A 26,199-nucleotide genomic window follows, 5' to 3' on the forward strand; every position below is an offset into this window, starting at 1 on the left:
GGAAGTTAATAAGAAGTTATTTTTCTATGAAACTCTGACATACTATTCATGCACTATATCGTCATTTAGCTTGTTTAAAGTAATTGTAGTGAAAATGTTGTCTGAGGCTTTTAGGAATGGGAGAGCTGTTCTACTATTAACTTCTTATCTTCTGCACCCCTATCTAAAGCACATCATTTAAGAGCCCTAATAAATACTTCAGCCAGTCAATAACCTGTGTGGTTCTAGATGAAATCAACTTTTATAGGGACATTATTTCTGAAAATTATTACAGCTATTAAGCAAACAAATGCCACAGTCTTGCACATAATTACTGTTACACTGCGGTGATGGTAATGGAACTTTCCACTTCATAACTTCATGCAAGACTGCAGCACATATTCTTGAGTATCACCCTTTCTGGAAAGATGGAGTTCCTGATGGGCCAACTTCAAAAGTTGCATATGAGAGAAAAAGGCCCATATAACATTTCTACCCCCAGAGTTTCAATATAATGGCATTATATTCACTAGAATCTCCCCCCTCAGTTTGGTCTTGAAGAAAATGAACATTATTTTTAAACAACTGACAGAAAACCAGTTGTGCAACGTATTTTGTGTAAACTGATGATTTCATCAGAAAATCAAAAGTTCCAATACCACCCCCATTCCCACCAGGTCCTGAGAATTTTTTGGGTTCCCTTTTATCATTGGGAAACTGTTGGAGACTGCTGGAGGAGAGTGCTTAATTCCCTAAAATCACAATCACCAGTAATGGCATCCTAGTGCCAACAATTTCCAGAAATTAATGACTCCTCCCTACATCCCGCAGCCCTGAACAGATTCCTGTGACAAAAGAGATCCCAAGGGAACCTCAGAAATATTCCCAACAAGTTTTCAGCCTCATTCCTCAGAGCTCTTGCACTCCAAAGGAATAAGGATAAATTTGAAAAGGTAGTAAATCTTGCTCCATATTGTGAATAGAGCTTTATCCTTATGAAATTAAAAAAGCATATTGCAATATGGTATTTTCCTCTTCAAACATTTGGATTTGTTACACCTACAACATGAAGTCCTAACCGTAACAATGTAGGCTAGCCTTAATATTTCTTTTACTCTGGCTAATATAAATATTCTTTATCCTGCAACTGGAGGCAACAAGGTCAGGAGCAAGCAAAAGCCTTGACTTCTACTCTTCAAAAACCCTGAATCTTAATACAGTGGTGCCTCGCATAACGAGCGCCCCGTAGAGCGATTAAATCGCTTAACGAGGGGCTCTGGGCCATCGCTGAAGCATTCGCTCAGCAATGGCCCCTATGGAGGTTTTTCGCATTGCGATATTCGCTAAGCGATTCGCTTAGCGAATATCGCATAACAAAGCGGGGGAGAACAGCTGATCGGCGGTTCCAAAATGGCCGCCGGAAGGTCCCCGCCGCATTTTCACGCCCTGCCCTCGCTTACCGAGGGCGTGAAAATGGCGGCGCTATGGAAGAACTTCGCACAACGGTGAGTTTTCAAGCCATAGGAACGCATTGAACGAAGTTCAATGGTTTCTATGGCTTTTTTATTTCTGCACAGCGATGTTTCCCATAGCGAGGGTTAATTCGGAACGGATTAACCTCGCTATGCGAGGCACCACTGTAATCATATCCAACTAGTGGCAATTAATTTTGCTCCTCTTTATCACAATGTTCAACACCTTTAGGATTATGGATCATGGCATCATGCAATCTTCTTGTAAGGTGATAATGCCTTTTCCTTTTCACTATGAAAAACAGCCTTTCAACAGAGTACCATATATACCAAAAGTTCGGTATCTTCCTCCAGACCTTCATCATCTTCCTCATTCAGGTCCTGCATGCACTCAGCAGCCATCTTTTCAATATGCTCCATAGGCAAAGGGGCTGGTAAAAAGCAAAAGGGTGAAAGGCTGAAGAAGGGAACCGGACGGTTCAGAGAAACATTCACTGTGCATAAATATTACAACTATAGCAGATTTTAAAAAGCCTCTTTTAGGCATTTTAGACATTTCTTCGAAGTAAATTTTTTTAAAATCAAATTTACCAAAAACTTACTATCAAACTTGCCTCCCTCAGCCATCCTCTGTTTTCGTTCTGCAGAAAATCTATGATATTATGGGAACAAACTGTTCAGGAAACCTTTGTTAACCTGGCACCCTCAAGATGTTTTGGACTTCAGCTCCCATGATCCCTTAATGATGGCCATGTTGGGAGGGCTGATGGGAGCTACGGTCCAAAACATCTAGAGGGAAAGCTACAAACGGCCAAAGCAACATTGGGGCCTAAGACAGAATCTTCCACAAACACCTGTCCTCTTCCTCTTTCACAATAAACATTTAACAAGTAACTATACATTTGCTATCCTGCTGTGGTGCATGAAATCAACCGAGTCACTCTGCTTAAAGGCACAGCTGGCACTGGCACACAAAATACCTCTTGGGCATACACCCAAGCTTTCCATGTGCACAGGCTATCTGCTGTGTATGCAAAAATAATAGCAAAATGAAATTTGAAAGGGGTTACCTTTGCAGTACCTTGTCTGAAGAACTCACTTGCCTTTAATTCCATATTCTATCTCTATTACAACACTTGCACAAAGGGGGTCAACGGTGTGACCACCACCCATTTTTTGAGACAATAATAATTTACAGACATGTCTGATGCATAAAACAAAAACAAACAAAAACATGTGATGGTTCCAGAGCTCCCCTCAAGGCCCTTTGGCCTGCATAAATGTGAGAAAGGAATCTACACAAATTCTTCCTTCCCTCCTTCCTTTGTCATGCTGCCCCAGAGAATCACGTGGATTCCAGGTGTCTACAGGGAGTGGAGGTACTGGTCAAAATCATCTGGTTCCCTACTTTTCATTGTGAACCAAAAGCTTTCTACAGGGAGAAGGAACTGTTCATTTAGCTGTGCAGGGACCTCAAACCTGGTTCTCCTAAATTCAACCTCAACATTGTTTCTTAGCCTATCATCTCTGCTGAACAATCACTGACAACTCATTTCTATGACAGTCCTATTGTCTTTGCAAATTCGAAGTCATGAGTCTTAAGGCTTGTAGAGATATCTCATTCCCTCCTACTTTTCTATTATCATCTCCTCCTCCATCACATCCAGCCATCTGTTCAATCTCCCTTCTGAAATTGCTCCATTTGACTCCTGTTGCTCACTTCAGCATTTGTTATTGTTACTTCTGCATCTACTTCAGCCTGTCTGTTTCTACATTGCCAGAAAAGAATACATCCCATACAACCTCTAGTGAGGCCAGTAGAAAAGGAGATATTGGCCTTTCACACAGCTGTCATCAAATGCACCCTTCCTATGTGTACAACTACCCATAGTAATTATCTGTGTAGTCATATGTAAGACAGCATTATAAAGCCTCCTTGTTATTAACAGGTAAATTAACAATTGCATAAGAAAGGCAAGAAGTCAGTAAAAGAAGTAAATTGCACTTAGTTCAATGGAAATATTTCCAGGTAAGTAGGTAACAGATTATAGCCTAAATGCAATTTCCAAACAGATGTCCCTTGATCTTGAACAATTAATCTTTTCTAGAAAATTTACTTACTTTTTCCTTTAGTTTGTGTTTTTCCAACAGGCAGCTTCTCTCCAGTGATAGCCGCTAGTTCTGCTTCTAGGTCTCCATCATCCTCCAGGTCTAGTATCATTTCTTCAGCATTAAATTCAACAAACAGTCCCAGCTGATGTCAGGGGAAAAAACTCACTTCAATAAGAGCAGGACTCTTATATTATTAATCACAATTGTTTCTGTACATCATAGTCTACATATTAGAAATCCAAATGGTTGCAACACTGGCTTTCTTTTCTCTCATCCAAGCCTTCTTTAACCTCTGTGTCTCAGCCTGATAATCGTAACAGCAATAGTGTGCTATTGCCACCTAAATTAAATTTGTATGTGTATCCTGTTTCATCATCACTTGGGCTTTTTATTTATTGTCTTCACTGTTCAGAGGTGATTAATGTTGGTATATGGGGTGGAGGGTTTAGAGTAGTGCTTTGCACTAAATCAGCAGTATAGAAATGCACAAAATAAATAAATAGATAAAATCACAGAATCATGGAATTCTATGGGGTCCTTTTAAGGAGAAAGGCGGGGTAAAATATTTTAAATAAATAAATGAAATAAGTAGAATTGTAGAGCTGGAAAGGGCCCCAAGGAACATCAGCCCCCTGCTAATGCAGTGAATCCACACCTTAAAGCATCTTTGGTGGCCCTCCAACTTCTGCAAGTCAATTCTGACATATGGTGACCCTTCTAAGATCTTTCCAGGTATAAAGTACTTTGAAATGGTTTACCAGTTCCTTCTTCTGGAGCACTCGGGTGCTATATAGCATACCCAATGCCACACAGGGCATCTTTTCTCCTGGGAGTCATGCCAGGACTCAGATCTCAGACTTCTGTCACTCCAGCTCAGTGAGCTATTCAGCCATGATTAACAGCACTACAGTATTTGATTCAGTTTGGGATATGACGAAAGTGCCCAGAATAAATGTATGAAACTGTAATACTTTAAAAATCTCCTTGAGTTGACTAGCAGAGAGGGTAGTTACTTTTTGTGGATCTCCCTGCTATCTGAGCACCCACATTACATAATACTCATGAACTAACGTTGGCATTTAGTTCTGTGTTCCCCAGAGCAGCTGTGAGGCTCATCAAACATTCCTAAATGGGAGGAGATCAGCAGTGGCCGGGAAGTTTGAATGAAACATAGTCTCTTGTGCACTATCCCTGTTCCTCTGCAACAAGCAGCACTGAACTCTAAGTGTTCCTTCCTCATACAAGGTAAACAGTAATGTCCAGTAGGCCTGAGAAGTCCCATTGGTAAACTGAGTGTATGCTCTAAACCAGTGGTTCCCAGCCTTGAGTAACCCAGGAGTTCTTGAACTGCAACTCTCAGAAGCCTTCAATACTAGCTGTGATGGCCAGGGTTTCTGGGAGTTGCAGCCCAAGAACATCGGGTCTACCAAAGGTTGGGAACCACTGCTCTAAAATATGGGCCAGAATGTTATGTGACAGGACTTTGTGTGGGAGTGGAAGAAATATGTTAACTAAAAATCATGATCTATCACACTGGACTCACTCAGATACAGTGAGTACTGGGGTTGTGTGATACACCAAGCTTTGGGGCTTAGATCTTTTACTAATTTTAGATTATTTTAGATTAACCATGGTTTGCCCTGTCATCTAAATCAAGACAAATCCTGGTTACCCTATGGTTACTTTAAACATGCCAAGCTCAAACCATAACTTACGGATCTGAGCTGTTTCTTCTGCAAAATGAAGATTAATCACAGTTTATGACCTGAATTATATCCTAAATTACAATCTTTTTATGGCTGTAGTAGAGTAGAAGACAAGTGGGAAGCACACAAATTCAGCCTCATTTGCAAAATTAAAGGGAAAAAGAAACAGAAAGGGAAAATAGTGGCATCTTAAAGATTAATGATTTATTTCAGTGTGAATTTTTGTGGATCAAAATCACCTTCTTCAAACAGGAGTTCAGCCTTCATTCATTCTTACAATACCAAATGACGACTAGCATCAAGTCAAAATCAAGCCATTATTCTGCTGAAATAAGGTGAAGCTGTGTCATTATAATTTATTTGTATATTCTGTCACAGCTAGCAAAAACCACAGACCGCACTGGTTAACAACCAACAGAAGATTTCTTGTTTGTTTCCTGTCTGAAAGGAAATTTCACTCAATATGTTTATTTTACTATTATCTCAGAAAAACCTGTAGACCTCTTCTAACTTGAACTCTGTGCAAAGTTTACTAGACAGTTCTTTCTCTTAAAATATTTTGTTTGCTTTTTAACTTTTGCATGTCAAGCTCAAGTAAGAAAGAACACTACAACATTACTTAAAGGCAGAAGTCCAATAATCAAGAACAACTAAGGCTGGTTCTTTACGTAAAAGGCCCATTAAATTCAGTTAAACTATATACTGTATTACATTAGCTACCCATGTTGCTCATAATGCAGATTCAGTATAGAACATAAGTCATCAAGTTTAAGGGCAAGTCACTAGAAACCAAGGCTAGGATCATTTACATTATTTTATTCCTTATTACAGGTTTGAAAGTTGGACAGTGAAGAGAGCTGACAGGAAAACAAATGATTTGTTTGAAATACTGTATGGTGCTGAAAGAGACCTTTGCAGATATCCTGGATTGCCAGAAAGAGAAATAAGTGCACTCTAGAACCTGAACTTTCTCTGGAAGCAAAAATTATGAAGTTGCATTGTCTGTCATACTTTGGTCACATCATGAGAAGGAAAGACTCACTGGAAAAAAACAATAATGCTGTGAAAGTTTAGGGGCAGTAGTAAAAGAGAAAGACCAAATGTGCGATAGAAGCTACAGCCTTAAATTTACAAGAACTAAGCAGAACAGTTGAGGACATGACATTTTGGAGGTCATTCATAGGCCACCATGAATTAGAAGTGAGTTGATGATATGCAATAACAACATGTTCATGATGCTGGATGAAGAATTATACATGTTTAGGGTATATCAAATACAATCAATCTTCCTGAATTACTGTAACATTCTTCATGGGGCTCTTTTTGAAGAATGTTTGGAAACTTCAGCTGCAAACTGTTTTGTGTGTTTGCATGTTATGTGTCATCAAGTCATTTCCAATCTATGAGGACCCTCGTAATGTTTTCAAAGTATGTGATTTATCCTTGCCACACTGCTGAGTTTCCACAGCTAAATGGATATTTGAACCCAAGCCACCTGAGCCTTAGGGTCCACTATACCACAGTGGCAATTTAACATGCTGCTTACAACCCACAAAGATGCCCATGGCTTAGGACTAGACTATTTGAAGGATCATATTTACCCATGAGCCTCCCCAGGTTTTAAACTCTTTGGGAGAAGCCGTTTTCTTGGTTCATTTCAATCACAGGAATATCTAGTGAGAATTCAACAGCAAGTCTTTTCACTGGATGCTCCCAGACTGCTTTCTATAGATTTGATTGGCCTTCTCTCTGGTGTACTTGCGCTTACAGGCACAGCATTTGGCCACTACATTTAATGGCCTTTAAAATTATTAAATGCTTAATTTTTCTCTTAATATTTTGATTGCTGTATCTGCCATTCCCTCCAAGACCCATCATTTTGTCAGTTGCTTGAACTGGGAGAAAGTAAGGATATGAATGAAATAAGTAGAATAGACCCACTGATGTTAAGGGGACAACTTAGGCAAAATTAATGTAAGTCACCATCTTTTGAATGTTGTTGTTGTTTAGTCGTTAAATCATGTCCGACTCTTCGTGACTCCATGGACCAGAGCACTACAGGTCTTCCATTGCCTCCCGGAGTTTGGTCAAATTCATATTCTTCAATGACACTGTCCAACCATCTTGTCCTTTGCCATCCCCTTCTCCTCTTGCCCTTTCCAAGGAGTCTTCTCTTCTCATGAGATGGCCAAAGTATTGGAGCCTCAGCTGCAGGATCTTTTGAATGAGTGTACCCTAAATACATCTCATTCTGGATCCAGCCATTGATTTCAATGGACTAAAGCTCACATCACCTCTTTTTAACCTACTGCCAATATACTAGCATGTAGATGATTTTACTGCTTTGTTTTGCAGTTCTACTCTCTACTATTACTTTCTCCTGTGGTCTAATCACAAACTTCCCCTTTTCCTCCACATATGCCTGTCATAAAATTTGTTTGAAAATTTGTTTGAAAATATGATGGTCAGGGTGGAGGACAGGGCAAGAAAGATCCATAGTCGTTGTTGTTTAGTCGTTCAGTCGTGTCCGACTCTTCGTGACCCCATGGACCAGAGCACACCAGGCCCTCCTGTCTTCCACTGCCTCCCGGAGTTGTGTCAAGTTCATGTTGGTTGCTTCGATGACACTGTCCAACCATCTCATCCTCTGTCATCCATAGTGGGTGGGGGTAATTCACAAAGTTCCACAGTCTCACAATATCTTTATTAGGACAACCAAGATACCCCCAAAGCTTGCAAGCGCTCAGATTCTCCAGAATTCTTCACAAAGCTAAATTATACTGCAGGAATACAAGGCTCCTCCTCCCATTCTCTCTTTTACAAAACCAGATTTACTAGCATGCTGGGAAGTTTCTGATTCCCCTGCACCATGTAGTAGTTCCAGCTGGTAGAGCTATTTATTCTGCTAAAACAATACATGCTCTTTCATCAGGGCCCACACCATATTAAGCCCTTGCAGCTGGAGCCAGTCAGAGTCAGACAAAGACCAGGAAACAGGTCACACATATAAGATTGCAGCATGCAGGGTTAAACAGGCTGATCTATGAAAAGCTGGTGGATTCCACTTCACCAAGGTTGCCCTAAACAGAATTTTGATCCATCTCCATTCCAATTCCATCAATATTTGTTTCAAACCAGTGACTAATTGTGATTCATATATGGCATCGCCCACATTTAAATTATCTGTAATACTCAAAAGCAAGTATCTATTTCAAATGCAGAGTCAATCACTATCCTAGCAGCAATATTAATAACTTTAATTAACAACAAGATTTATTAAATCAAAGATGAAGAAGCCAAGATAAGTATCCCAACTTTCTCTCAAAGGACAGTTTTCTTTTTTGGTTACAAAATACTTCAATTATCATAATCTTTCTAAGAGTTGGCAGAAAATGCTGATAGGAACCAAAGACAATAATAAAGGAATGACTCCTAGCTCACAAGTCACAAATTTAAAGGTTAAAGTACAAGGCAGAGTATAGCCTTTGAAGAAGTGCCTGGGTTGGCATCTGTCAGGACTGTTTTAATTTTAAGAAACTCTGCCACTGCAAAATGCTATATAGATGGATCTTAGATACTTAAACAATTCAAGGTTTCCCAGAGCAAATTATGCAAGTGAGTGACCTCATGGTCTCAAGATATGGGATATCAAAGACATCACTACTCTATTATGAGAAAAGAGAAGGGAACAAACTTGTACTAGATCTCTGTACTAGTCAGGCTGGGGAACCTATGGTCCTCCATCTAAAATGCTATTCCCATAATCCATCACCACTGCCAGGCTGGTAGGGGCTGATGGAAAGCAGTATCTGGAGGCCACTAGCTCCCTACTCCTGCAGTAACACAATAAAATTTTGAAAACAAAATGAATTAATACACACACTGATTAATACACACACAGTTGGCACATATACCTGTTTTGCAGTTGCTGCTGCCTGACCCTTCACCTGGGGGCTCTTTCTGGGTCTCCTGCCAAGCATATTGCCTCCTCAACAGCCAACACAGCTGCTTTGCCGAGTACACAAAACTTATCTGCAAACATGACACAAACAGTAAGTAAACATATATTTCCAGTCAAAGAAAATCACCCTAACTAGATAACAAGTTGGAAATGATACCAGGCTGCTGCTGTCCCCTGCTATAGGACTTCATTCTGTCAGGCAGTTAATTGTTCCCCATTGTTTTGTAGCTATAGGACAAGCAGAGGGGCTGGGCACTGTCATATCTGAAAGACATCAGGGGGTCTCCTACTAACTCTCCTCAGACTGAAGCTACTTGGATGAGTAGCAAAGCGTTTCAACCTAATAAGAAGTCTAGTTGCCATGACTCAACTTCCAGATAACCGCACCTGGATGATTAAGAATCTTCAGATATCTGAAAGACAGTTACTGTCTAGCTTATGCTAGTCTAACACCAGTGGAACAAAGGCATTGTACGTAGTATTTTTTATTATTATCACCAACAGTCCATGAAGTGATGGGATATATGCTGATGCTCAAGTCTCTCTATAAGCCATACCAACTGATCTAGCCCTCAAAAGAACACCAGGCTGGGGAGGAGAAAAACAGATCCTGAGCTACAGTTCAACAATAGAGCACATTCTTTTATATAATAACAGCTCTTGTCCAATCCCACCACACCCACTTACACTCGGAAACCACAATAACCCAAATTTGTGTTAAAAAAAGTTTCAGGTACTGTATACAGGTGTGTTGCTATGTTTATACTGTCAGTGAGCAGAACTGGGTCTTCACTATCAAGAACGACTGGGGAAAATCCTTTATTCTTATTTCGTGTTCTGGAAGGCCAGGTGCAGAAATTCAAAATAACTTCCAAGACTGAAACTAAGCTAACCTCTGTATGTGCATTTAAGTAAAAAAAAAAAAAAAACTGCCACCATAATTTCCAGGAGGTATGCACTCCTCCGGGACACTGACTGGGCTCACCAGCCTGACACGCTCCCCCCTCCCCTTCCGATGAACTCATAGAAAAGCGCGGGTCACGTTCTGTCACTCAGGGAACGCAAGATGGGTTGCGTGTATGAAGCATCCATCCTCACGACCATGCCCACAAAAAAACAGACAAGAGCTTGGGCAGGAGCTGACACAGAACCCAAGAAAGACGCTTTCACGAAGGCAGGACCCAGAGGAGTCGTATAATCATTTAGCCGCCGACTGATGTTCAGACACGTGTGAATCAGTTCAACCCAAAGTCAAAACAGAAAACGAGGGCCAGTAGTGAGTTCATTACGATCCCTCTCACGCCCCTCTCTCTCTCCTCGGGTCTCTTAGGGGCTTCAGAGGACCAGGAACAAGGCAGCGTCCCAGGTTCAATGAACGACCAGCCTTCCCACCAAGGGGGAGGGGCAAAGGGGGGAAGCACCACAGCAACCGACCCCCCCTACCCTACCCTACCCTCCGTCTCAAGCTCCCGGGGGGGGGGGGGACGAGGAGGGCGGCCTATCCTGCGGCCCGGCCGAGCCAGACGGCCGGCGCCCCAAAGGCACAAGCTCACCTCCTGCCGCAGCCGACGGGCTCCAGCGCAGCAGCCAGGAAGGCACAGCCCCAAAGAGGCGCGTACTTTCCACTCCGGCTCAGCTAGGGGCTGCACCAAGGGGCCCCGCAACGCGCAGGCGCGGGGGTTTATTTCTTTATTTCTGTCAGAGGGGAGAGGCCGAAGGGGGCGGAGCCGAGGGAGCGCGAGGGCGGGGCTGTTGGTTACGAGGGAAAGGCGGGGGGAGGGGAGGGGCAAGGCGCCGTCTGCCTTGTCGCGCGACTGAGGCCTTTTGTGTCTCTGCCTGTTGACAGACAGCTGTGTTTACGCAGGCGGAGTTCTTTCTTTACGTTTGAACCCAGATATTCCGTTTTGCAATTCTGATTTCTTTCCCTTCCCTTTTCAATATTTCGTAAAGCCATGTCAATAAGACCCGATTTTTCTTAGAAGGGTGGGTTGCCACCGCGGCAAGAAACCAAAAACGTCAACTGCAGGGCCAGAACCGTTTTTTCTCTTGAGGCGCTGGACTGCATGCGAGTAGGTTCCTGAGTTCAATCCCACGCAAACTCAGAAATAGGCTACATTGATCTCTGTGGGGTAAACCCAGGCTGCGATATGTAGACAATTGCAAGCTAACCCGTTCCAAACTCTCTTGCATGTGATGGATGTTGGGCTTTCAGGTCTGGTTTAATCTGTTGCAGTTTTGAGTTTTTTTGTAAATTTCTCTATCTGCACAGCAGAAGTGCAGGGACTCATAGAACAGAATTAGCTTCAAATTCTCCAGATCAGTCCACCCTGTTTTTCATTAACTGGCACTTACAGGTCAATAAGCACTAAGAGATATTAGTTGGAGAAAGAATAAAAGGGTTCATTTACATACAATTGAACAGATCAAACCGCAAACTGACAAAATATGACTGCTTTTCAGCAACTCACTGACTTCAGTAAAATTGAAGGGAAAAAGTCTTAAAAGAGAGAGGTGTGACTCTTTGAATTCAGAGGCAGGAAAGGAACAATTAGTGCTGAATAGATAAGTCACCCCAGCCCAGAAAGGTCTCTCCCAGCCACCCCTACTAGAGTTCCCAAATGTTCTTGGACTAAAAACCCCAGAAGCCTTCACCCCTAGCTGTGCTGGCTGGGATTTATGGGAGTTGTAGACCTAGAACATATGGGGACTTAAGAACCATTGTACTAAAGGCAGCATGCAAGGTTGAAAAGCCTCTAATATAATCTTTGTCCAAAAGGAAAGGCAGAGTGAAAGTCCAGCAATACCCTGTACACACTATAGCTTTTAATATCAATGATCTGGGATGGAAATTGGAGATTTTGTACTGCGGAGGTCCAGCTGTAATCCTCCAGATGTTGTTAGGCAGCAGCTCACATCAGTATGAGTCAGCATAGCTAATAGTGAGGAAGGCTAGGACTTGGGAGTTTGTGAGCAAGGAGCTACCAGTGTCCCGTCCTCCAGGACACCACCCATCGTTGAGGGAGACCATGTATAGAGGGGGTGTTAGTAGAAATAGAACAAGAGAAGGGAGAGAGGAAGGAGGCATTATAAGTCTGTTTAGCTGATGACAAGGGGGAGGAGGTGGATTTGATTGTCTGGGAGGTGTTAAAAGGGGAAAGCGTGCGTGTTTTCAGTATATTGGATGGGAAAATTAACCTAAGATGACAGGGGCTCATTTCAACCTGAGCATCTTCTCAGAATAGGATTGTGGAGGGAATTCCATGTGTGTGCATGGTTATATCAAGATCAACAGAGGTTTTTGTTTTCGTAAAATAAGTAACTTTAAAGCATTGTTACATTTACAATAAAATTTTGATCCAATGTGGCTTAAATGTATCATTACTTCCAGTGCAAACTTGCAACACTTAGTTATTTATAATGTCATATTGAAGTTTAAAAAATCTGTAGGATCTTTTTCACTACAGTGGTGCCTCGCAAGACAAAATTAATCCGTTCCATGGCTAATGCTGTCTAGCGAAAATTTCGTCTTGCGAGGCACGGTTTCCCATAGAAATGCATTGAAATTTAATTAATGCGTTCTTATGGGGAAAAAGTCCAAAACAAAAATATTAAAATAAATCACTTACCAGACTGATTGCATTGGTAGCCCCAAAACAGTAGGAAAAAGAGTGCCAAACAGCTCAGAGCTGGCACCCAGCAGGGAGCCGACAGCCATTTTGTGCTCTTCTCCATTCCAGCTTCTCCCCCCGCCTCAGAGCTGATTGGCGCTGGGTCTTAGAAGCTTCCCCAGGCTTGCCCAGAAGGTAAACAGGCAGTAGAAATGCACTGGGGAAGCCTCTGAAAGCGGCACTTTGCCGGGGGTGGGTGGGCTGGCAGGCCCGCCCTCCTGCGGCAAAGCGCGGCTTTCAGAAGCTTCCCGGGTGCTTTTCCACTGCTGAACAAGCCCCGGGAGGCTTCTGAAAGCAGCACTTTGCCACCGGGGGGGGGCAGGTCTGCTCCTGCCAAACCTACCCACCTACCCCATGGCAAAACCCGCTTCAGAGGCTTCCCCGGGTGCATTTCCACTACCTGTTTACCTGCTGGGAAAGCCGGGAGAAGCCTCTGACACCCTGTGCCAATCAGCTGTGAGGTGGGGGAGCAGGAGAGAAGAAAAGCACACACCCCCAGGAAAGCACCGCTTTCAGAAGCCTCTCGGGGCTTTGTCTTGTGAAACAGGGCTATAGGAAAAATCGTCTTGTGAGGCACCAAAACCCTCGCCGGACCTATTCGTCTAGCAAGTTTTTCATCTAGCGATGCAATCGTCTTGCAGGGCACCACTGTATTTAGTATGAGCCTCATGTTCACTGTTACACTGTAACAGTAATACAAATCACAGTTTCGAATGTGATACAAACTATCTGTTTTAAAAATGCTAAAGTAGAACCATTTAGAAATAAATTATTCTGTTTCCAGGTAGAACTTTAAGTGGGTCCACGGGACTTAAATAGCTGACAGATATTGTCAGATGAAAATAAAATAGTATGCAAGAGCTTAAAATCAGAATTCTGACAATCAATGAATACACTGTTTGCCCTAGCCCTAACAAACCTGGCTGTATCTTGTCATAACTGTTTGGTTGTCCTTGGCACTGGCAGCTCTTCCTTTTCTGGCCTTACCACTTCCTAATAGTCCTTCATCCTAGCTTAGCTAGTCTTCCTCCTTTTTCTTCTTCACTTAAACAGCAATCTCCTTTATTAGTTGCTATTCAATCTGCTGAATGAACGTTGTAAAGGTGTATAAAAGTGTGAATGGATGTAAATTTAGTTACCATATTAATTCATATAAGGCCAAAAGAATCCCAAGGCAGCTGCTAGATTTTAACATACATCTGTTAGCTCTCCAAGCAGTTACGTTGCCATTAACCAGCCTTAAATACCATATGAATTATTTTGATTCACTTTGGATGCAATACCAAAAGATAACTGAGGAACAGAAGCATCTCACAAGACCTGTGTGGTTGCTTTCTCTCTGGTATTCACTAATCAATTTGTTGTGCCACCTGAACTGAAAACTAATGTTAGCACTTTTTGCCTTCAGCTGCAATGACATATAAGTTTGCAAAGCATAACTGAGAGAATAGTGCAAAATAGTGTGACAGTTAGGGTCAGAATTTAGAAAAGTTCTGGTTTTTATTTTACTAAAATTCCAGAATTTCCCTGACTACCAGAGCCAGTGATAGTGCTTGTGAGGTATGTTGGGAGTGTTTTGACAACTGCAGTCAAAAACAACTTTTCCAAACTTTGGCTTGGATGTCATACATAGACTTTGACAAAGGATAGCATAAGCCTGAACAACAGGTAGTAATTAATAAAATCACATCTAAAAAGAGCTCAGGAAACTGGAACATGTTTAATAAACAGAAACACAAAATAAAATGGATAAAACACAGTGAAAAAATAATTAAGTTTAAAAATAAAAAAAAAATCATATTCAAGGTTTAGTCAGCACCATTATTTCAAATAAATCTCTTTAAAATTTAAGATAACCCCCTGTACACGTGCATGCACTAACAGGCGTGGTGCCGTTGCTTTACTCTTCTTTCTTGAGTGCATACATAACATCATCCTGGCTAACATTAAGTCGAATTCGCATGTGAAGGTATTTATGACTTGATTCTGCTAACAAGAGTCTACAAGCACTAAGTCGGGAGGCAATCGCCATTATTTCTGAGATGGTAGGAGTTTGCAGGCCTTCAATTCTGCACAGTGCAACATGCTGATGAAAGACCTAAAGAAACCCAAAACATAGAGCTCAGCAGGTCAGTAGGTACGAAAGAATCATCAAAAGGAGTAACTATTGCCTTTGCTCTTCCTTGGGAAAGTCCTCAAACTGATGATCAGTATTCTTTTTCTAAAGATTCTGTAATATACATGGATTAAACTTCAAGGTTTTAAAATAGACCTTTAAATAGGTTCCATCTCTAAGCATACACAATTAGAAGGTCAATCTTGTGGCTCTCAGTTTTATTGTAATCAGTTTAACAAATGGACTTGCTTCCAGTTATATGAAAACAGTTTTTGGGAGCAACTTGGAAAGCTGCTGAAGAGACTTAAAAAACTGGCACATATGGAAAAACCTATCATATTAATATTTATGATATAATTTACATGAAGAATAGGTTACACTGCAGTAATTCTAACAACTGTGATTAAGAATTGCCAGTAAGAAGGTACACCCATTAAATAGGGCTACAGTAGTGTTGGGAAAACTGTAGCCCTTCGGGTGTTGCTAGACTGTAACTCTCAGCAGCTCTAGCCAACATAGGTAATGGTGAGGGGTGCTGGGACATGGGGGTGCAGCCCAAAAACATGCGTAACACATTTTGCCCACTTCTGAGGTAAACTTTTTCAGTTAAGATAGAAAATTAAACAAATGTAGACTATATTTGTTCTGGTCTATGGGGTCATGAAGAGTCGGACACAACTTAACAACAACAAAAGACCTTATTTGTAAGACTACCTGATGAACTGTTGCTTCTTCCAGTCCTAACCTGTGAAATTCTGCTATCGTTGCTTTCAGAAAAATTTGCTCCTGCAGTGAAGCATTCCTGAAAGAGAATAAGCAAGTTCCATGCGATTAATTAGCAAAATGTTATCCGTAAACAATATGCTTTGCTTTGAGAAACAGTATTTAACACTTTTGATAAAACTCAGCTTATTCTCACTATTATAGTTTTTTACAGTTGAATTTGCAACCCACTATTTAACTAATTAAACAAGTTAAACCGCAGAAACCTCTGTGCTGCAAGGTCAGAAGACCAGCAGTTGTAAGATCGAATCCATGCGACGGAATTAGCTCCTGTCGCTTGTCCGAGCTCCTGCCAACCTAGCAGTTCGAAAGCATATAAAAATGCAAGTAGACAAATCGGTACCACCTTGGTGGGGAGGTAACGGCATTCCGTGTCTAGTCACGCTCGCCATGTGACCACGGAAACTGTCTTCGGACAAACGCTGGCTCTACAGCTTGGAAACGGGGATGAGTACCGCGCCCTAGAGTCGGACATGACTGGACTAAATGTCAAGGGGAACCTTTACCTTTATTTAACAATTTATGGTCACTGGGCTTCCTGAAGAAGCTGCTGCATTGTAAAATAAACTGAAGGGGAGGCAGACATACATTTCTAAGCAACGGTTTGCCTTCTGTATGTCAAACAATGGTATGTTAACACTGGTTAGCAGCAACAATGTTCTGGCTGAACATTGCTCTCTCGTTGGCTCACCAGAAACCTGGGGAATCTGGGATCCAAAGGAGGTTGGAATCTTTGCCCTCTAAAGGGGGGAGGGGTGGGTTTATTTTGGGTTATTTCTTCCCCCTTATTTTGTATTTTGTTGTACTTTGTTTGAATGATAGATGTTTTGTATGTATAGGTTTAAATAAAAAATTTAAAAAATCAAAGTAAGTTGACATATTTAAGTAGTGATTTTACCAATTCTTCTCCCCCAGTGAGTTTCCTTGGCTAAGTGGGAATTTGAACCTAGGCCTCCTAAGCCCTAGTCTGTCACTCCATTAAACCACACTGGGGATCAAGGTTGTGATAATCAACAAAATAATATTAGCATTGTAAAGAAGATTGAAAATTCCTTTTAAAAAATTGATGCAAATCTGGAATGGATACAGAAAAACATTTATCCCATCAATTTTCCCACTACACCCTGTAAACAGAGTTAGGAAAATTTCCAAGGAATTTCCAAGGAAGGTTGGAAAAGATACTAAGGAGGAAACGGGTTATTAGAATAAAAGACTGGATGGAGAGGATGGATACTAAAGAGCAAATAATAGAAGTGGTAGGAAGGGAAAAGTTGTCATGGCTTAGTGTTATTCAGTTGGAGTGTTGGAAGAGAATGGGTAAGAAGAAATGGTAAATGTTTAAAGCTTACAAAATCTGAAGAAATCATATTACTGATTGAAAAGGAAAATGGGTGTAAAATAATGAAGGGGATGATAAGTAACCTTTATAAAATATTAACAGAAGTACGCGAACAGGAAGAGGTTTTAAAGTTGCTATGAGAAACAGATTTGGGAGAGGAAATATGTACTGAGAAGTGGAAGAATTTATGGAATAAAAGAATTTTAAAATGTATGTCTGTAAGAATAAAATAAAATGTTTACAAATATGGTACAACACCAGTGAAATTGAATTATATGGATACAAAACCCTCCCAAATATGTTGGAGATGTAAGCAAGAAGTGGGAACCTACTTCCATATGTGGTGAGAAGATGAATATATAATTAAATTTTGAAAGTTGGTTTTCAAAGAAATGTGAAATATTAAATTTAAATCTAAGAATATGTCCCAAAATACCACTTTTACTGATATTTGAGAGGGAACAATGGAAGTCGACAAAGAAATAACTGATTATAAATTTAGTAATAGTGGCTAAATTAAGAATAGCAAAGAATTGGGAGGTTAAGTGCGATCCCCAACTAAATGAATGACACGAAGCGTGGAATATAGCTATTAATGATAAATTAACATGAGAATTTATCGATTTTATATTAACAAAGGAGAAGGGTTGTGTACCTTCACAAGAGTCAATGTATTTTTGGAAGGGGAATGGGACTCCATAAAAGGAATAGATTATCTCCATGGGTCCTAGTGAAGGGGAGCAGAATAAGTGTACATGTAGACTTTTTGTTGCTGTATTATTGTTTATGTTTATTAATAAAACTATATTAAAAAGATTGTGATAATCATTTTTAAAAAAAGATAGCTGAGTTTGAGTCACGTATAGTTGGGCATTAAATATTATACAGCTAATTCACATGTGTCATAGTGCAAGTTATCATCAGAATGATAATCAGAAACCATTAAGCCAAATTATTGTACTACCTGATTGTATTTATATATGGTGATGAGAACATTTCATCTGTGGCTTTCATAACATGCGTTATGCTGACCAATCCAGAATCACTTTTCTGATCAGCAAGTTCACAGATCTCAGTGGACCTTCTGCAGATATCAAGGCAACGTCTTGCATCACCAGATAAAGCTGCCACCTAAAAAAAATGATTTAAGAATAATTCCTCATAATGCTCAGAAAAATTACCAAGATATATTGACATGTACTAATACTGGTCTTTGCCCTTTCACCTTGCTAAATTGGTCTCCCCCATTCTTATTATCTCCACACTGCTGAAATGGTAACCTTCCCTGGGAAAAAGAATGGCCTTCTTGCACATGATGTACTTTAATAGTGGTAAATAAAACAAAAAGACAAAAAGTTACTTACCGTAACTCTGGTTCTTCGAGTGGTCGTCTGTAAATTCACACTAATAGGTTTTATCTGCCCCTGTGCAGAGGTTTCCAGAATCTTCTAGAGCTTAACACTGTTTGCTAGGACCGCCCCCCAAGTATACGTGGTCCGCCCATCCTGGCAAGTGCCTCAGTTCCCACAAAGTCCGCCGCTGTATAAAAATCTTGATGGGACGGACAGAGGGGAGGATGGGAAGGAAGTGTGAATTCACAGATGACCATTCAAAGAACCAGGGTTACGGTAAGTAACCTCTCTTTCTTCTTCGTGATCTCAGTGAATGCACACTAATGGGTGATTAGCAAGCTTACCTGTCCGGAGGAGGGATATAATGGAAGAACAGTTGACAAAACCGCTTGTTCAAACGTCGCGTCTGACTTTGCCTGTAGATCCAAACAGTAATGCGAGGTAAAGGTGGACGGTGTGGACCACGTGGCAGCTCTGCAGATACAGTATCAGGGACAGAAACACCCATGAGGAAAGCTGTAGAAGTGGTTACTGCCCTTGCAGAATGAGCCTTAATTCCAGCAGGAAAAGGCTTGTTCGCCAATTGATACGCAAGGTGTATAGTTGCCACTATTCATTTAGAGATAGTTTGGGCGGAAACAAGCAATCCTCTATGTGGTAAGTGTGTAGAAACAAACAGTCTCTTGGATTTGCAGAAAGACACAGATCTTGAAACGTAAAAAGCTAGTGCTCTCCTAACATCCAGAAGGTGGAGACAGCGTTCCAGATCAGAGGTAGGCAACAGAAAAAAAGTAGGTAAGATAATGGGTTGACTAAGGTGGAAATCCGAGACAACCTCAGGGAGGAAAGACACATCAGGGTAAAGGGTTGTTGTACATCTAAGTCCATTGCCTTAGCAATGCATAGAGCTAGTTGTAAGATGAAAAATTCTCTGATGGATGGGGGAGGATTCGTATCTGCAACATCAGAGTCTGGAGTTGGCAAATTCGGCGGTGAGTCAGAATCAGAATCTGAATAATAATAAGAGTATCAAGGTTGTTTAGGTTTGACATAAACATCCATATCAGGATGTCCATAGTGGTATCGGTGGTGTCGATATCGTGATGGTGGCATTTGATAATAAGTGGACATCTCGTATAAAATAACCCTTTTAGGATGACAATATTGCGTAAGAGAATCATGCAAAGTGAGAAGTCCTGTCGATCCCTGAGGGTGAGGGGAATCAACATCCAAGTGACCAGTCTCTGGTGTATGATGTGCCTTCCTGGACTGCTTGCATGGTGGTTGCGGATCAGGTAAAGTAGATGCTGAATCCGACTGACACATGGAGACGTAGCAAAACAAAGGGCTCGATTGGTCATGTTTTGGAAGCACAGTAACGTCAGCCAAAGTATCGGCCCAAGACGGGGACTGTACCAACAGAGGTGATGGTGGTTGTCCCGATGGCAGAGGTAGATAATCCTTGTTGTCCACCGAAAGAGAATCAAAGCAGGTAGTCTGCTGCTCATGAAGTAGTACTGAAGAGACTGGTCTGCCTTTCTGATGTTTAATAGGCCGTGCAGCAGAAGACAACTTTTTGGATTTCTTCAGTTTTGGCTGCTGTTCTGATACTGAGGGAGATTTCGGTACCACTGTAGATTTGGGTGTCAAACCACAAAATCTTGGCAAGCAGTTTCGCCTTTTACATTATTTGGACTTTACTGAGGAGGCCACAGAAGCGTCTGGAGATGGTAACAGAGGTGGTGGTGGCTGTATGGATTCCATATTCGGTGAAGGGCGAAGAGAACGTTCCCACAAGTAAGAATGGAGACGTTGCTGTCTTAATTTAAGAGCTTGCTTAGTAAACTTCTTGCAAATAGGGCAAGAAGCTGGCTGGTGGGCCTCACCAAGGCAGAAGAGACAAGAGTCATGGCCATCGGTCAGTGGAATTTTACTGGGGCATGAAGTAGACCTTTTGGAAGGCCTAAAAGAAGCCATAAACTATCAAAAAGGGAAGCGTGAAAACGGGAAAAGGAGGGCGGTGGAGAAGAGAAAAAGCACAAAGTCTCTCACAAATTCCTTTTGAACGCAATAGCGAATGGACCTCGTTGAAGAAACCTCGGCAGCTCTGCAAAAAGGAACGGAGGCACTTGCCAGTATGGCCGGACCACATGTACTAGGGGGGCCATCCTAGCAAACAGTGTTAAGCTCTAGAAGATTCTGGAAACTTCTGCAGATAAAACCCATTAGTGTGCATTCACAGCGACTACGAAGAACACGTTTTTTCCACCACCACTACCACAGCAAATGTGGTTGAAGCAGGGGTGTGTGTATGAGTCTCTTGGGAGGAACCAACATGAACTTCCAACTGCTAGAAATTGTGTTTACCTTTCTAGAAACAAACTCAATTGCTTCTTCTTCAAATGCTTTCAAATCATTCATCCTTGATGAGATAATCGTTTGTAATTGCTTGAACGTATATGGCTGGAAAGACATCCTGGTAAGACCCTAGAATGAAAGCAGTCATTGAACTTTTGGCACCTGCTACATGTCATCAGCTTATGAAAGTCTGTGCCTTCATTGCAAGCAGACTGCCAGCAACATAAAGAATTATTCAATAAGACTATTGATCTACTACTGGACTACTGGTATTGTCAATTCTAACAGGCAGCAGCTCTCCAAGCTTCAGGCAGTAGTGTTTCCTAGCCTTACCTGAGATCCCTTGCATCACCTGGTAGTTCCCCAGCCAAGTAATAAGCAGGTCTCACCAAGCTTAGCTTCAGAAATTAGATGAGACTGGCATGCTCAGGGCAGGTATATACTTCAGACTTACTTCCAATGCTTTTGTTGCTGCCATTTACTTTACCATAAAATAAGGGTAGAAATAGTTATTCAATTTATCTTTATTTTCTGTTATATATCCCATTCTGAAACTGTAGAACAGTGTACTCAGGAAATATTACCTGTCCAGGAACAAGAAAATCTTCGTGGAAACTGTTAGCTCTCAGTTCATAAGTTGTATTAGTTCAATTATTCACACAGAACTCTCTGACCTCCTTAAACAGTCATGAATGTTGCATAACCACAATAGTAAAGCTAGGACATACCAGCCTGCTAGCTACTCTGTTCATCATAATTCTCTCTGGCAAGTCCATGGTGTTTGCAATGGCTAAGACAATCAACTTGGCATTCTTTTTGGTCGGCCAGTCAAAGAGGTTGTACATCACATTCTGTTTTCGGGTCCACAAGAGGTCAAGCTGGGTGAAGGATAAAAATGATATAACTTGAAAATGTAAGAGAAAAGACTCTGCAAAGATTTGAGAGATCTGATTTCAAATGCATGTTTCCGCAAATATATGGAACTTTGGATAAGTCTTGCTCAATCTCATCCTCAAAAGTCATATAAAGGTAAACAAATAAACACATAAATTCCCAGGATGTTAAAGTGCACATTTAAAATTTAGCTATCTGTCTCTATATATCTAACAAATGTACCAGTTAGAGATAGTTCCTTTTCTGCATCACAAATGTTTCATTTATAGGATGAAAGCCTGCAGTTAATCCATATAAATACAGTGGTGCCTCGACTTACGAACTTAATTGGTTCTGGAACTCCGGTCGTAACTTGAAATGGTCGCAAGTCGAAGCACTATTTACCATAGGAATGCATTGAAATGCAACTAATCTGTTCCAGCCGAAGAAAAAATATCACCAAAAACAACAACAACAACAAAACAAACAAACACCCATTGCAAGACCCATCAGAAAAGCAAGTAATCCGTTCCGGCCAAAGGAAAAAAACAACAAAGCAAACCCTGCAAGACTCATTGGAAACATGATTGATCTGTTCCAGCCAAAGGAAAAAAAACCTGAAAAACAAACAAACCCTGCAAGAACCAGCAGAAATGCAAAAAAACAAAACAAACAAACAAAACACCAAAAAGCAAACAAACCCTGCAAGACCCATCGGAAATGCAAAAAAAGAAAAGCAAAAAGCAAACAGAGAGTGTAAGACCCATCGGAAATGCAAACAAAAAAACCCCAAAAAGCAGAGTGCAAGACCCATTGGAAATGCAAAATAAATAAATAAATAAATAAATAAATAAATAAATCCAAAAAGCAAACAAACACTGCAAGACCCACTGGAAATACAAACAAAAAACCCCAAAAAGCAAACAGAGAGTGCAAGACCCATCAGAAATGAAAAAAAAAGCCTACAAGACTCGTTGATAATGGGGGGGGACCAAAAAACAAAGAAACCCTGCAAGACTCATCACAGCATAGAAACATAATCCCACCACCCAGCCCAAAACCACGCTGCAAAACCTACCCAGAACAGTTTTTAAAATGTAGAAAGCAGCACCTTACCTTACGAGGCAATCCCAAGCCTCCTCCGATCGCACTCACTCTAACTATTGGGGCGAAAGAGCTACAAAGAAGCAGCCTCTTCGCCACCAACGGTTAGCAATTTGAATTCCCTGCCTTTATTGTTCGTAACTTGAAGCTCCAGTCACAAGTCGAAGCAAAATTTTGCGGCCAGAGCTGGTCGTAACTCGAAATGGTTGTATGTCAGCACGTTTGTAAGTCGAGGCACCACTGTACACTGTGCTTGGTAAAGAAAGAGAAGCTCCCTACTGCTTTAGGTGTTGTGCATTCTATACTTCAAGCCAAAGGGCACAGACTGTCTCATTATTAATGTTTCAAGGCACTTTGGGAGTAAAATGCCATTAAAATGCTTGGGAAAAAGCACAGTCTATAAATACTTTGTGTCTGTTCAGTTTCATAGTACATATCAAAACTTTGTTCATATATTTAAATCTGTAACAGTCAACTAGTTCTGTAATATTTATAAGGTTGCCAAAAAAACAATTCCAGCAATGCAAGAACCCCACATTACCTCATCTACTACAAGTACTATTGTTTTCCTTTTAGAGCTAGGCTTGCAGAACATCTTCTCCAGGAGCTCAGCAGCATGGTTCGCAGTTGCCTTCTGACCTGTCAGTAACTGAAAGGGGTTACATACACAGTCAATGTAAGATCTGCAATAGGCAATAATGTACTTTCAGAGCATGGGCATGTTTCTTCTTTGGCATTCAGTACACTGGACTACAGGCCAATGGCGATGCTGGCTAGCAGATCCTGGGAGCTGCAGTCCAAAAAAGTAACTTCTCCACAGCTCTGAAGATCAGTGCAATATGTTTATTTAGGTGGCAGTCCTACTGTATTTAACACATCTTATTTCACCATAAGGATGCTTAAGATTAAGTGTTCTTTTCCCCAAAGCAGGCAACAATGTGGAAGAGACAAGGTAAAACCCAGCTGCAAAATCCTTTCTGTCAATGCCAACAATCAAATGCTCAAGATGTACTTCCAGCCATTTCACTGCAATAAGACCAGGAAGCACAACTAATTCAAGCAATATTAGAAGAGCATGTAAGCCCTCTAAATATACAGTGAACCATTTTCCTTGGTCAAATGTATTTGTTTGTTTATTATACCACCCATCTGGCTGCAAAAGCCACCCTGGGCAGTTTACAACAAGGCAATAATAACAACTTTAATAGCAACATAAACATCACAGTAATATAAAAATAGGTAATAAACATATACTAATTTTGAAACTTTAAAAATGCAACACAAAAGACATTTAATAAAATCACACCTAGTAAGCTGTAAATAAGAATTTGTTTGAACAATTTATCACATCCAAAACACAAGTGTTATGTTCTGCAGTCTCTATAGAATTAGATGGTTAACGGTGGTGCAAGTATGTCCTTCATGGGATGGCTTTTACCATGATTACACATCTGGAAGTGCAGGTGAGAAGTGTACTGTTCTTTAGAGTAGTTTTAGAGAATATGTATTGAAAGATGTTCAATCACTGGGTTAAGACCTTTTCAGTCAGGAAGACATACAATTCATTTGCTCACCTTCAAGATCTGCACATAGGCTTGGTGAGGATCAGTCAACTTCATACCATTAATCTCTATGAACTGAAAAGATGGCAGCTCATTATTTTCCACTGCCTGCTGCAGATAATGAATTGCCTCATGAACTGTGGCTGTTTTGCCTGTACCAGGAACTCCAGAAATGTACATACATCTGAAAAAGCACAAATGGCTATGTTGCTAATGTGAGGAAAAAAGGCACTGAATTCAATGCCCGAATTCTTATAAGTTTCAGTTATCCACTTTTCTGAAACAAGAGATTACTTTATACCAAGCAGGTTAGACTAATTTGTTTCCATCAAGCCCAGTACCATCTCCTTTGGTAGCAGCAAAAAGCCAGGTTTCCCCTTAGAGCAGGGGTTCCCAACCCCCGGTTCACAGCCCAGTGCTGGTCCATTGCCTGGGCCAGACCATGGAGACAGATCCCCCCACAGCCCCTTCATGCATGTGCGCAAGTGCGAGTGCCCCCATCCTTTTGCACATGCGTGCAAGTGCCCCCGAGTGCCCCCACCCTTCACGCATGTGCACAAGTGTGTGTGCGCTCACACCCTCGCTCCTTCGCACATGCGCACATGTGCCCACATGAGCACATACATGCCCCTTCGTGAACGCGAGCGGGTGCCCCACCTTCCCCAACCGGTCTGTGGTGTTAAAAAGCTTGGGGACCACTGCTTTAAGAGTTCCTTTCCTTTAAAAGACCTCTAGATATAACATCTTGAGACCACTAGGTACAGGGCATTATTTTATAGGTAAAATATATTAATAAATAAATATTGCCACTTAATTGTTATACACTGTCTTTCAGCAAAACCTGGTGAGACATTCTAAAATTTTTCAAGCCCTGCTTCTTTTATTAGCTGCAGAAAGCCTATTTACAAAGACAAATTACATACTTTTAAAAATGTAAACAAATATTTTAAAAGCATCTGACAGAGCAACTGATATTACAAATCTCAGAAGAGCAAATTAGTTTTAAGGAAAATATGTACCTCTTCTCACTGATCTGGCACATAAACATTACTGGGATTTCTCTTCTTCCTCTTCAATGAAACCCAAATGTTTACTGGGACTAAGACAGCACTCACCCGCCTGTTTCATTAATGAGTTTGCTTTCTATAAAGTTATAGATATCCTGGAATTCCTTTTCACGGCAAGGCAAGGACTCTGGGACAGCAGACACATGGAGTCTGAGAATAAAGACAGAGAGGAAAAAAAGGAAACAGAGGTTATGGAAACATTTGGGAACTTTGTTGCAAGAGTTCTCATTAAGTCTCTTGGCACAGAAGAGATAAGGCTAGGAAGCTTATGCAAGTAATGTACTGTACAGTCGTGCCTCGCTTTACGATTGCCCCGTATAGCGACGAATCCGCTTACTGATGCCTTTTTTGCAATCGCAAAAGTGATCGCAAAACAATGCTTCCTAAGGGCAAAATCCGCTGTGCGATGATCGGTTTCCTGCTTTGGGAACTGATTTTTTGCATTACGACGATCAGCAAAGAACTGATCGTCAGGTTCCAAAATGGCCGCCGGCTGAAGAAAATGGCCCTGTTTTCTAGGACAGATTCCTCGCTAGACAGGCACTGAAAATGGCCACCAAATGGAGGATCTTCGCTGGACGGTGAGTTTTTAGCCCATTGGAACGCATTAACCGGGTTTTAATGCGTTTCAATGGGTTTTTTATTTTCGCTTTACGATGTTTTTGCTCTACAGCGATTTTGCTGGAATGAATTAACATCATTAAGCGAGACACCACTGTAGATGTTCTTTCTAACATATTGACATAC

The 26,199-nt window shown here is 41.2% G+C and overlaps 2 protein-coding genes across 5 annotated transcripts in view; both read right to left on the reverse strand.

The window, feature by feature from the left end:
* CC2D1B (coiled-coil and C2 domain containing 1B) overlaps positions 1 to 10,899 on the reverse strand; it is a 42,262-nt gene extending 31,363 nt beyond the window's left edge. For both annotated transcript variants that reach the window (XR_012086401.2, XM_020788116.3), the window contains exons 1-4: positions 10,784 to 10,899; positions 9,184 to 9,301; positions 3,573 to 3,705; positions 1,782 to 1,882 (exon numbers count right to left, since the gene is read on the reverse strand). Coding sequence is in view for 1 of the 2 variants with exons in the window: in XM_020788116.3 (XP_020643775.3) it covers positions 1,782 to 1,882; positions 3,573 to 3,705; positions 9,184 to 9,249 (300 nt within the window). In the remaining variant the exon portion in view is untranslated. The remainder of the gene's footprint in view (positions 1 to 1,781; positions 1,883 to 3,572; positions 3,706 to 9,183; positions 9,302 to 10,783) is intronic.
* Positions 10,900 to 14,599: 3,700 nt separating this feature from the next.
* ORC1 (origin recognition complex subunit 1) overlaps positions 14,600 to 26,199 on the reverse strand; it is a 34,650-nt gene continuing 23,050 nt past the window's right edge. For all 3 annotated transcript variants that reach the window (XM_072997626.2, XM_072997625.2, XM_020788120.3), the window contains 8 exons: positions 25,501 to 25,602; positions 24,398 to 24,569; positions 23,365 to 23,472; positions 21,575 to 21,724; positions 20,856 to 20,975; positions 18,101 to 18,267; positions 15,729 to 15,816; positions 14,600 to 14,996 (listed from right to left, as the gene is read on the reverse strand). In XM_072997626.2, the coding sequence (XP_072853727.2) occupies positions 14,799 to 14,996; positions 15,729 to 15,816; positions 18,101 to 18,267; positions 20,856 to 20,975; positions 21,575 to 21,724; positions 23,365 to 23,472; positions 24,398 to 24,569; positions 25,501 to 25,602 (1,105 nt within the window). In that variant the 3' untranslated portion in view covers positions 14,600 to 14,798. The remainder of the gene's footprint in view (positions 14,997 to 15,728; positions 15,817 to 18,100; positions 18,268 to 20,855; positions 20,976 to 21,574; positions 21,725 to 23,364; positions 23,473 to 24,397; positions 24,570 to 25,500; positions 25,603 to 26,199) is intronic.

Source organism: Pogona vitticeps, chromosome 4 (genome assembly GCF_051106095.1).
Source record: "Pogona vitticeps strain Pit_001003342236 chromosome 4, PviZW2.1, whole genome shotgun sequence".
NCBI lineage: Eukaryota > Metazoa > Chordata > Lepidosauria > Squamata > Agamidae > Pogona > Pogona vitticeps.